The sequence below is a fragment of the Diabrotica undecimpunctata genome, chromosome 10 (genome assembly GCF_040954645.1).
Source record: "Diabrotica undecimpunctata isolate CICGRU chromosome 10, icDiaUnde3, whole genome shotgun sequence".
Taxonomy (NCBI): domain Eukaryota; kingdom Metazoa; phylum Arthropoda; class Insecta; order Coleoptera; family Chrysomelidae; genus Diabrotica; species Diabrotica undecimpunctata.
Genome location: NC_092812.1, coordinates 67,367,026 through 67,379,398, shown reverse-complemented (window position 1 = coordinate 67,379,398; position 12,373 = coordinate 67,367,026). Strand labels below are relative to the sequence as shown.

The 12,373-nt window shown below is 35.1% G+C and overlaps 1 protein-coding gene across 2 annotated transcripts in view; it reads left to right on the top strand.

The window, feature by feature from the left end:
* The window catches only part of LOC140452295 (uncharacterized), an 82,827-nt gene that overhangs the window by 35,730 nt on the left and 34,724 nt on the right, over nucleotides 1-12,373 (top strand). Inside the window, exons 1-4 of one of the 2 annotated variants that reach the window (XM_072546464.1) lie at nucleotides 7,427-7,878; nucleotides 8,020-8,758; nucleotides 8,931-9,398; nucleotides 9,452-9,588. In XM_072546464.1, the coding sequence (XP_072402565.1) occupies nucleotides 7,442-7,878; nucleotides 8,020-8,758; nucleotides 8,931-9,398; nucleotides 9,452-9,588 (1,781 nt within the window). In that variant the 5' untranslated portion in view covers nucleotides 7,427-7,441. Of the gene's footprint in view, nucleotides 1-7,426; nucleotides 7,879-8,019; nucleotides 8,759-8,930; nucleotides 9,399-9,451; nucleotides 9,589-12,373 lie in introns of those variants that run through there. The other variant, XM_072546463.1, reaches the window with a different exon arrangement.

Sequence of the window (12,373 nt, the reverse complement as noted above, 5' to 3'; positions counted from 1 at the left end):
CACGAGACTTAAGTGGAACTGGGTAGGACACTTAGCCAGAACACAAGATGGACGATGGACAAGACGAATTATGGAATGGAGGCCCAGAAATTATAAAAGAAGCCGAGGACGACCACCGACTAGATGGACCGACGACATAAAAAGAGTAGCGGGAAACTGGCTACAAGCGGCCCAGTGTAGAGAACACTGGAAAGAACTGAGGGAGGCCTATGTCCAGCAGTGGACGGGATTGGCTGATTGATGACTGAAGAATTAATACCAACTCACCAGTTTGGCTTTAGAGAAATACACTCAACTGTTCAACCACGAAATTATTCATAATATAAACCAAGGATTAGGAGACCAATAGTTCCTGCACCTCTGAAATTCTAGATATCAGTCAAGCCTTGAACAAGGTGTGGCACACAGGATTATTATCATCCTCCCCAAGAATTTTTTTCCAGTCGTCCCTATCCATCGCCTTCCTCCGCCAAGCACATATTTCCACATTTCTCATATCTTGATCTCAGGATTATTATTCAAGACAAAAAAGTATCTTATCTGAGTGACAGAGTTAAGAACAAAATTCAATAAACATTTCTCGTGTGTTATTGGCCCACTCCTATATGTACTATACACAACACTGTTGTGTATAGACCTCCTTGCTACTAGAGAAACCACAATAAGTTCATTTGCCAATGACCCTGTTATCCTTGCAAGAGATGCAAATCCAGTGAGAGCTTCCACACTTCTCCAAAGTCACTTGGATCAAATAAAAATATGGCTGCAAACATGGAAAATCCAAATTAACAAAACGAAATCTGTGCGAGTTACCTTTACCCCGAGGAAGCACCAGTGTACCTAAACAACATACAAATACCACAATCCACAAACACGAAATATTTAGGAATTCGCCTAGACAGCGGACTAACCTGGACAGACATATAACCAAAAAACACAAACAAATTGATTTAAAAGTAAAAGATATTTACTGGCTAATCAGTAGAAAGTCCAAAGTATCATTAAAAAAATGTCTTTAAAGGTAGCATATTCATTTTATAAGCCCGAATTCAGGCCAAAAATATAATTTATTGCTGTAGCCGTTACCGAGAATCAATGAATAAGATAACTTTTCATTAAAGCTAGCATAGCCATTGCTATATCTCCTCAAGGTAAAGGGATACAGGGCCCATCATGGCGGCATATTTTATTGCTAATTATTTGCTGTTGATTGATATATTAACAAATCCCCAAAAGCTACCCCATCATCCCCTAACTCAAAACACACCCCCGGAAAACCGAAATATCGGCCAAAAAGCGAACCGCAAGGAATTTATTGCTAATTATGCTGTTAGGTTATGCTCACTGTACGGTAAAGCTAGCATTGTCATAGCTATATCTCGGCAATGTAAAATATCTCGGTTTTCCGGGTTTGTGTTTTGAGCTATGGGATGGTGGAGTAGCTTCTGGGGATTGGTTAATATACCAATCAACGGTAATTAATTATATATCATAAACTATGCCGCCAAGACGGGCTTTGTACAAGATATATTTTTCTTGCCAAGATACACTGGGGTGCAAAATTAACCGGACACTCAGATTTTTCATCAACACTGGCGTTTAAAAAAGTTTAAGATGATCCCAATTGAATATTTAATAATAAACAAAATTTAAAAGTCAAATTTATTACAACTCAAGAATGTTATACAGAAAAAACAATAAACAATTAAAAAAAATTTGAAAATCTGCAAAGAAACAAAAATTATTTTTTTTAAATATAAACATTTTTTATGGAAAAAGATATTTAGTAGAGTGTATTAACTCTATAATAATAGTCTCCCGTTTTATACCGCTGTCGCGGCTTTGGGAGTATAGCAGGGTAGTCTGCTATATCTAGGGCCTACGGTATACAAGGAAGGTAACATGGCCAGTGCTACGCTTCAACCGTCTATTATTACCCCTGGTTTTACCCAAGGTACTCATTTTTATTCAGGCTGAGTCGACCTGGGGCCTATAGACATTTTTAAAATGTCTAGATGTTCTTGCCGGCGGTGGGATTCGAACCCCGGACCACCGGCTTGCGAGACAAGAATCCTACCGCTTGCGCTACGCAGGCCCTTTACTACTTTAATTAACTCTACGAGCCCTAATTACAGCTCTCATTCGATCAGGCATACTTTAGATTAAGGTAGCAAAGTCCACAATAAACTGAAATTAATACCTAGCCACTATTTCACATTAATAACAAAACATATGTGTAAAAGTGTTGTTTTTCGCACAAAACATCTAAAACAAGGTTCAAACAAGACAAAAACGTTATCGCTAATAAGGTATAAAATACAATTCAAACAAATTAAACAAGTTTTGATCTAAACACCAACAACAAAAAAAAAATTTGAGTGTCCGGTTAATTTTGCACCCCAGTGTATATCTATTGCTATGCTAGCTTTACCGTAAAGTTAGCATCCCCACTGTTTCTCGGAAACAGTTACAGTAATATTTTTTTTCTTTCTGTAATAAATTAGAGTGTTGATCTGAATTCGGCCTTATACAATGGATATGCTAACTTTACCTACATATTAAAAAACAAACTTCTTAAAATAGATGCACCATGATACGATATCTCTCCAATCAAACAATTCACGAAGTCCTAAAAATAAATTAGGTTGAAAGACAAAGGCAAAGCATAAAACACTATAATAAATAAGAAACTCACACAAATTTACTAGTTCAGCCATTACTACTGCCATATACCACAAGATTAAAGAGAAATTGGAGAGCAGACCTACAAAATGGTTGAAGAGGACTTATCGATGGAGAAGGCATTTTCACATCAAGCATGAGCAGTAATGTGCTGTTAAGTCAACAGATTAGCCACCAAATTAGTCAACATAAAATTTTTATCAACATATGTAATCGAAAGGTGTGTTTTTCTTGGTTCCAGTCGCAACTCTTCTTGTGTATTATATCTAACATTATTGTTTTCCGTAATCTATTTTAGTTTGTTGACTGCTGTATAAATTAAGTATGTTTTTCATTCTATAGTATCATTTTGTGGCAAGTATATTTCTGGCCCCTCTTTTTCTTTTACCTTTCCCTGCCTAGTTTGAAAGTATTCTCTATTTTTAGTCAACTATCAGTTGTTTACCACCTGCAGCTTTATTAGTTTATATGCCTAGGGCAGTATTTGGTTTTAGATTGTTTTAAATCCTAGAAATTAGTCTAACGTATAGTATTCCTGTAGGTATAATCTAAGTAAAGAAGATTTAAATGAAGCATCAGATATGAATCCATCGATATATGATCCTAATCCCATACCAACTTATGAAAACCTTAAATTCCATTCATTAAAAATTGACTGTGATACTATGAAGAGTGAATTTAACCCCATTAGTAATTCTCAAGATAACATTCACATATAACAAAAAGTGTTTCTAACCCAAAAAAGCCTTTAAAACCAATGAAGTTATGTGCAAGCTTTGTTAATACTCTAGATTCTAACCTTGCAAAAAAGGGAGGGTTAAAGGCAAAACAAGGTTTGGTCATTTAATCTCTATATAGAACATAGCTTACAACAAAATTAAGATAATGGATAAACATACAGCTAGTTCTTCAGATTCAGTTGATTTGAAACATCAAGAGCCACATTAATGTTGACTGTAATCATTCTTTTGTATCTGAGGCAGGTCTAAGAAGTAGTGATTTTGAATTATTAAGGTCTGTTGAGTCCCCTTATATAATTTACTTTTTATATCTTATGTATCTATCCCAGAATATTATTTTTGGGGTGGTTTACATCTATCTATTCATATAACATGCTTTATTCTTGCAGGTGTAAATTAAGTGACATAGATACAGAAGCAGATTTAGGTGTAAATCCAACAATGCACTATCCAAATCCCATACCTGAAACACCACAAGAAGCAGAATTAGGTGTAAATCCAACAATGCACTATCCAAATCCCATACCTGAAACTCCACAAGAAGCAGAATTATGTGTAAATCCAACAACACATTATCCAAATCCCATACCTGAAGCTCCACAAGAAGCAGAATTAGGTGTAAATCCAAAAACGCACTATCCAAATCCCATACCTGAAACACCACAAGAAGCAGAATTATGTGCAACAATGCACTATCCAAATCCCATACCTGAAACTCCACAAGAAGCAGAATTAGGTGTAAATCCAACAACACACTATCCAAATCCCATACCTGAAACACCACAAGAAGCAGAATTAGGTGTAAATCCAAAAACGCACTATCCAAATCCCATACCTGAAACACCACAAGAAGCAGAATTAGGTGTAAATCCAACAACATACTATCCAAAACCCATACCTGAAACTCTACAAGAAGCAGAATTAGGTGTAAATCCAACAACACACTATCCAAATCCCATACCTGAAACACCACAAGAAGCAGAATTATGTGAAAATCCAACAATGCACTATCCAAATCCCATACCTGAAACTCCACAAGAAGCAGAATTATGTGCAACAATGCACTATCCAAATCCCATACCTGAAACTCCACAAGAAGCAGAATTAGGTGTAAATCCAACAACATACTATCCAAACCCCATACCTGAAACTCCACAAGAAGCAGAATTAGGTGTAAATCCAACAACGCACTATCCAAATCCCATACCTGAAACTCCACAAAACCTACAAATTCCATCTTTAAAAATGGCCTTTGGTTCTGTAAAAAATCAATTTAGTGGTCAAATTAGACAATATCAAAATCGTAATGTTCATCCTATAAAAGAAAATCTTTCTACTGTAAAAAATATAAAGTTATGTTCAAGTTTTATTGATACTCTAGACCATGACCTGCTTACAGGCAAAATAGAGTGTGATCTTTTGACATCTATTGAAAACATAGCTTATAGTAAAATTAAAGTGATGGATAAACATACATCTAGCTCTTCAGATCCCAGCTGGCTAGAAAAGTCAAGAAGAAACTTCGACACTAGTGACTTTCTTGAGTCTCTTACATGTGAGGAAGGCCTAACAAGTAGCGATTTGGAATTATCGAGGTCTGTTCTTTCGGTTGAGTTTACCGAAAGTACAAGCTGATTATAGCCGCAAATGTCAAACATGGAACAAAAAATTTCGGTATAGCAGTGTTGGCATGTTTTTATAATGTAGATGCTGTATGCTTCAAATATAAAAAGATAAAGCTTTAGAAAAGTACATTTTGTTTATATTATGTTATGAATTCTGCAATTTTTGATTTATATAAAACAGCAATGAGTAAATATTTGTTTCTTTATAGATTAATTGCAGTTAATTATTAGAAACTTTTTTAGCAATTACCCTTTAATAGATTATGGGATAGATTTGGCAATCGTCAAATCAGCAGTTGCCAGATTACAACAGATGTTTGCAATTAATCTCGAAAGAGACAAATATTTACTCGTTATTGCTTCATATAAATTAAAAATTGCAGGATTCATAAAATAGTATAATCATAATGTACTTTTTAAAAGCTTTATCTCTTTATATTTGAAGCATACAACATATGCATTATAAAAACATGCCAACACTCCCAAACCGAAATATTTTTGACATTTGCGGCTATATTCAGCTTGTACTTTCGGTAAACTCAACCGTTCTTTCTTATATTTAACTCTTTATATCATAAATGTAAACCCCAAAATTTTGTATTTGAGATAATTTACTGTGTAGCTGTATTAGTGTAGTTAGTATATGGTTTATTCTTGCAGGTATAATTCAAGTGACATAGATATAGAAGCAGAATTGGGTGGGAATCCCTTAACAAACCATCCTCATTCCATACCTAAAATTCCACAAAACCTCCAATTTCCATCTGTAAAAATGGGCAGGGGTTCTGAAAAAAATACATTTAGTTGTAAAATTAGAGAACATCAATGTGGTAATCATGACCTACTTAAAGATAAAGCAGGGTGTGATCTGTGCGATTTGGAATTATTGAGGTCTGTTCTGTCTTATATTTAACCCTTTATATCTTAAATGTAAATCCCAAAATTTTGTATTTGGGTTAATTTACTGTGTATTTGTATTAGTGTAGTATAGACTAGTGGCCAAAATTCTGGAAACTTTACAAAAATTTTAGTTTTGCTATCAGCATTCCTCTTTTTCAGAAGAACTATGTTATTTATAAGTTTATCTATAATTTTATTGCATCCTTTTATGCTTCTACTTAAAATTTAACATACATTTTAAGAGGAAAAACCCTCTAAAAATTTAAAAATAAATAAAACAACAGCCGTTAGCTATTAGTAGATATATTTAAAAAAAAAAGGAAACAACGGTTATTATCAAGAAAATTAGTATTTGGTAGGATAACCTTTGTTTTTTAGGATAGACTCGAGTCTACGAGGCATGGAGTTCACGAGACAAGCACAAATCTTCTGGTGTAATAACTCTAAACCAGTTTTGAACAAAGGCTTCTATCAGTTCTCTCTTGTGACTTGGGTTTCGTCGTGATACTAACACTTTCAGCCTTGACCATAAATTTTCTATTGGATTTAGATCTGGACTATTTCCAGGTCAAGGCAGGACTGTAACGTCATGGTTTCTCAACCATTCCATGGAAGTCTTAGCCGTATGACAAGGCGCTCCATCCTGCTGCAACATGCATTGTTGGGCATCCTCTTCAAACAAATCTCTGATAGTCGGCAGCAGTTTGGCTTGCAGTAACTGTTCCAGATATTTTTTGTATTAATATTGCCCTCTATTACTGCTAAACGTATAACTCCATTAGTGGTCATACAAGCCCATACCATGACACTCATAGGATGCTTCATAGTGACTGTAGTACACTGGGCAAAAGGTCTTCCCCCGGTCGGCGGCGAACAAACTTCAAACTGCCTGCTCTTTTTGCATATTTTGTCGTTCCAGTGTTATGATAACGTTTACAAACTTTCATTACACCTGATTTTGCACCACCTAATTTGTTTACTATTTCTTGATATGTGTAACTTTCTTCGCCAACAATAATTGCTTTGGCTCTCTTTCCTGGCGACCAGTGAACATGTTTTGGGTTTCTTGGTGCCATTATCGTTGAATCGACGCTGATGAATTCATCTGAGACAATTAAATAATATCACCTTAGTAACAACTATCTGAAGTCACTAATAAACACTGGAAGTCGCACGAAACTATACTAAACGCTTCAAATTGGGTCGTTGACTGATTAGCAAAACCCTGACGCAATACAATATTGCCAATCTTGCCATTCACAAATCGAACATTCACGAATTTTCGGCGTTTCGCTTGAATGTTTCCATATTTTATTAAATAATTATGTTAATATAAATATAGAGTGAGAAATACATAAAATATAAAACAGAAATATAAAACAATAAAATAAAAATGTAATTGTACTGATAAACTATATAAATAACGATCATGAGACGATTGTTGCTGGAAAACGATAATTTTTGTAAAGTTTCCAGAATTTTGGCCATTAGTGTATGGTTTATTCTTGCAGGTATAATTCAAGTGACATAGATATAGAAGCAGAATTAGGTGGGAATCCCGCAACAAACCATCCTCATTCCATACCTAAAACTCCTCAAAACCTCCAATTTCCATCTATAAAAATGGCCGGGGGTTCTGAAAACAGTACATTTAGTTCTAAAATTAGAGAATATCAAGATGGTAATCATCCTATCACAAAAGGTCATTCTAGCCCAAAAAAACACATAAAAACTATTAAGTTATGTTCAAGCTTTATTGATATTCTAGACCATAACCTTCTTACGGGCAAAATAGAGTGTGATCTTTTGACATCTATTGAAGACATAGCTTATAGTAGAATTAAAGTGATGGATAAACATACATCTAGCTCTTCAGATCCCAGCTGGCTAGAAAAGTCAAGAAGAACCTTTGACAATAGTGACTTATCAAGGTCTGTTCATTTCCTTATTTTAATCCAATCATATATACCTTATTCCTGTAAATCCTAGTATATCTTATGTACCTATCCTAAGATATTGTTCTAGGTTAGTTATTTTACAGACTGTTTGCGTAATATATGTTTTTTTTTCAGGTGTAATTCAAATGAGGAAAGTTTAAATATAAAAGATGAATCAGATATCAATCGCGCAATGTACTATCCATATCCAACACCCAAGGATACTGAAAATCTGCAATCTTGGCCTTTAACAACAAGTGGCTGTGATTCCCCTAATGGGTTTATAAAGAGTAATGTTACTTCTAATAGCAGCGAAATTAGAGATAGTAAAGATAATTCTTCTCATCCAATTGTAAACAATCTAGCTGACCCAAAAAAACCAGTAAAGCCAAAGAAGATATGTTCCAGCTTGGTTGAGAATATGGATTATAATTTGCTTAAAGGAAAAGAAGGATATGAACTTCTAACGGCTGTTGAAAACTTAGCAAATAGTAAAATTAAGGTAATGGACAGACATACATCTAGCTCTACAGATTCCAGTTGCTCCTTACGAAAATCAAGAACGAGGTCTGTTGATATTGCTGTGAAACCAACTACAGGAGTTAAGCGGGCTCATTCTGAAGATAACAATTTTTTGAAAGCTAAAGTGCCGAGAGTTGACCAAGATTCCAAAAATAAATTAATTACAACAACATCTTCATCAACATCTTCGTCATCAAAAAGTGTGAACAATAAAGATGAGAGGAAACATCGGCATGAACACAAAAGTTCTAAAAAATCATCGCACAATTCAAAATATAAACACTCGAGTCATAGAAGTGAGCCTCGAGCAAGACTTCTTACCAATGGCAACTATAGTTACCCCCCTGAAGATGTGAGTACTTTTTACATTCTTTTTTCAGATAAAAATGTTGATTCTTATTCCGTCTGTTAATTCTCCTAATATTTTCCTTACATATCCATGTGTTTTTCTCTTCCCTCCAATTGACCTATCTTTTTATAAGATGTCTTTAAAGTATGGATTATTTTTTTGTTTGCTTTTTCAGAAAACACTGAAGTACCGCAAATACTACCACATAGAAACCCATACCAATGGAGGTGCTAAGATCCTCAGAATGTATCAAGATGAAATAAAACACCTTAGTCCCACTGAGTCTAAAGAGTTAGCAAATGAGTTCTTCAAACTAGCATTCCAAGAAGACAAAGATGGCTGGGCAACATTTGTAGTTGCAGTTGTTCATGGAGGTGCGACTTACCTTCCAGATATTTTGACCTACATGGCAGAAAACTACCCCTCCCTTACTGTTAAGAATGGATTGTTAAGTAAGAGTTCTGATATCGAAACAACAACGCTTGCAAATTATCATGAAAATGTTTGCAAACACTATGAAGCTGGCACTGTTCGATATGGACCACTTCATCAGATTAGTATTGTTGGTACTGCGCATGAAGAAGTTGGTGGATATTTTCCAGATTTGTTATTAATGTTGGAAGATAACGAATTTCTCAACTTGGTATGTTGTCTTTAAAAAACTTATACCTTATATATAATATTTAATTGTTTTAGACAATGCCTTGGGGAGCTCTATCCATTTGTGATCAAATGAGACCTACAGAAAGTAACGATGGACCTATTATTTGGTGTAGACCAGGAGAACAGCTTGTACCCACAGCAGATTCGAAGTCGCCTAATAAGAGAAAAAGGTTAGTACATAATATTTACACACAAAAAGACTCATCTAGGAATTCATCAAGTTTTTAGTGGAAATATTTTCCACAATCAAAACGCCAAACTCATTATTTTATCATCGCGTAGCGCTACAACCCTGGGTGGGTCTTGGCTGACTGTACAACTTTTTTCCAATTTGTTTGGTCTTCCATCAACCTAGGTTCCAATGGAATGTTCATTTTCCGGAGATCTGCTTGGATGTTATCTCTCCATCGCATTCTGGGACGTCCGAGTGGTCTTTTGCCTGTGGGAATCTCTTCCCATACCAGTTTTACAAGTCTATCGTTATGCAGTCTGTGCACGTGGCCTGCCCATCTTAGTCGCTGTGATTTAATTTCTTGGACAATATCGGCGTCATTGTAGAGTGCTTTTAATTCGATATTGGTTCTGATCTTATACTGGTTTGTGGTGATGTCATGGCGAGGTCCGAAAATTTTTCGGACCTCGAATTTTTCGAAAAAGTATTTTTCGTTCAAAGCGTCTGAGCTTTTCTTCGTTTGTTTTGGTCATGGTCCACGTTTCGCATCCGTATGTTATTACAGGTCTGACGATGGATTTATAGATTTTGATCTTTGAACTTCTTGTAAGATTTTTTGATTTTATGAGCTTATCCAGTGCGAATAGACAGCGGTTTGCAGATTGGATTCTGTCTTTTATTTCTTCAGTAACATCGTTGTCAGCTGTGATTACGGCCCCCAGATACTTAAAACGTTGTACTCTTTCAAAATTGAAGGTGTTGATCTTCACATTTTGTCCTATTCTGTCTCTTCGTGTCGTTCTATTTATACACATATATTTCGTGTTCTCTTCATTAATCTTCAGCCCTACTTTACTTGTTGCTCCTCGTTGAAGATGTCTTTCGTGGATAGGATGGAGTCTCCAACGAGATCTATGTCATCTGCATATGCGAGTAATAGCTTTGGATCTTGAACCGATAGCAATTCTGTTTTTATTTTGGCCGACCTCATGGCTTTCTCTAATACAAGGTTAAAAAGTAGTGGAGATAGGAGATATAAAAAGTAGTAGAAACTCATTATTTCATCATCATCATCATCATCACTGGCTCGACAACCCTTTTTGGGTGTTGGCCTGTTCCAGGATTCTTCTTCATTCTGATCTGTTTCGTGCTTTTTTTCTCCAGTTTTTTATTTTTAAGGTTGTTATATCATTTTCTATTTGTTCTAAGTATCTCAGTTTCGGTCTTCCTCTTGTTCTTTTTCCTACTGGCATATGTTTGAATATTTTGTTTGGTATTTCGCCTTCTTCCATTCTTTCTACATGTCCTATCCAACGCAGACGTCCTATTTTAATGAATGTTATAATATCCGGATCCTGGTATATTTTGTATAGTTCAGAGTTGTATCGTCTTCGCCATATTCCGTTTTCTTTTGTGCCCTTATATATGTGTCGCAAGATTTTTCTTTCGAAGGTGGCTAACAACGTTTCCTCTCTTTTAGTGAGTGTCCAGGTTTCTGAGCCATATGTGAGTACCGGTCTTATTAGGGTTTTATATATTTGGCATTTTGTCTTTCTTGCGACGTTATCTGATCTTAGGTGTCTAATTAAGCCATGGTAACATTTATTTGCAATAAATATTCGCCTCTTCACTTCCTCCGTAACGTTATTATCAGACGTGACTAGGGATCCCAAGTATATAAAGTTTTTTACCCCCTCTATGTTGTATTCTCCTAATGTTATATTTTGTGGCTGCCTTATTTCTGCGTTTTTACTTACCTGCATATATTTTGTTTTGGTCTGATTGATTTTAAGACCACTATTTTGTGCAGCTCGTTCTATTTGGTTGTATGCCTCTATCATTTCTCTTCTTGATCTTGCGATTATGTCAACATCATCTGCAAATGCTAGTATTTGCACGGTTTTATTAATGATTGTTCCTCGTGTATTGACTGTTGTGTCCCTCAGTATTTTCTCCGAGTACGATGTTGAACAAGATGCATGATAGAGCGTCTCCCTGGGGTAGTTCCTTTTTCACATCTATTGTTTCCGTTAATTCATTTTGTAGAAACTCATTATTTGGCTCATTTAAAAACTTGTCTATCTAGAGACGTCAACAGACAACTTTTTCAGAAAAAAAAAGATACAAAAAATGAGATATTCTAAATTAAAATCGGGTCATAAACAAAAAAATTATTGCAAAATGAACAACAACATCGTTGTTTTTGAATATTGTTAATAACTTTTCTATTATTTATTAAAATTTGTTTAAATGTACCTTAACTTACGCTTCTTATCGATCTTGAATTGTGTGCAAAAGATGGGCCAGATCGGTTAAATAGTTTTTGCAAAATTTAATTTGTTTATAAGATTGTTTGAAAAATGAGCTAATTAGGCCAGGAAATGAATCTGAAAAATGGCAAAACCTCGCAATTTTTTCGTCTAGCATCGATTTGTACAAAAATTTGGGATTAGACTTATTTCACCCTCTAGTTTATTTTGTATATTGAGTCGTATGCTTTTGGTTTTTAAGGGTGAAAACTACCCCTAATTGTAAAAACCTATAAAATGACATTTTAAACTTAAATATGGTCAACATTTGGTTTTTATTAGTTAAATAATAATTTTTTAATGTTTTAGGATATATTATAATATTTCAACCCCTAATACTGTCACCTCGGGGGAATAAATAAGGGTCTAACCACCTTCTGTTATCCCCGGGTGCTCTGTAGAGGGCTTCGAATATACTGTCGAGAGCTCCTCTACTTAAGTCCATTTTCGGGTTATGGACTTGGAAAATATTTA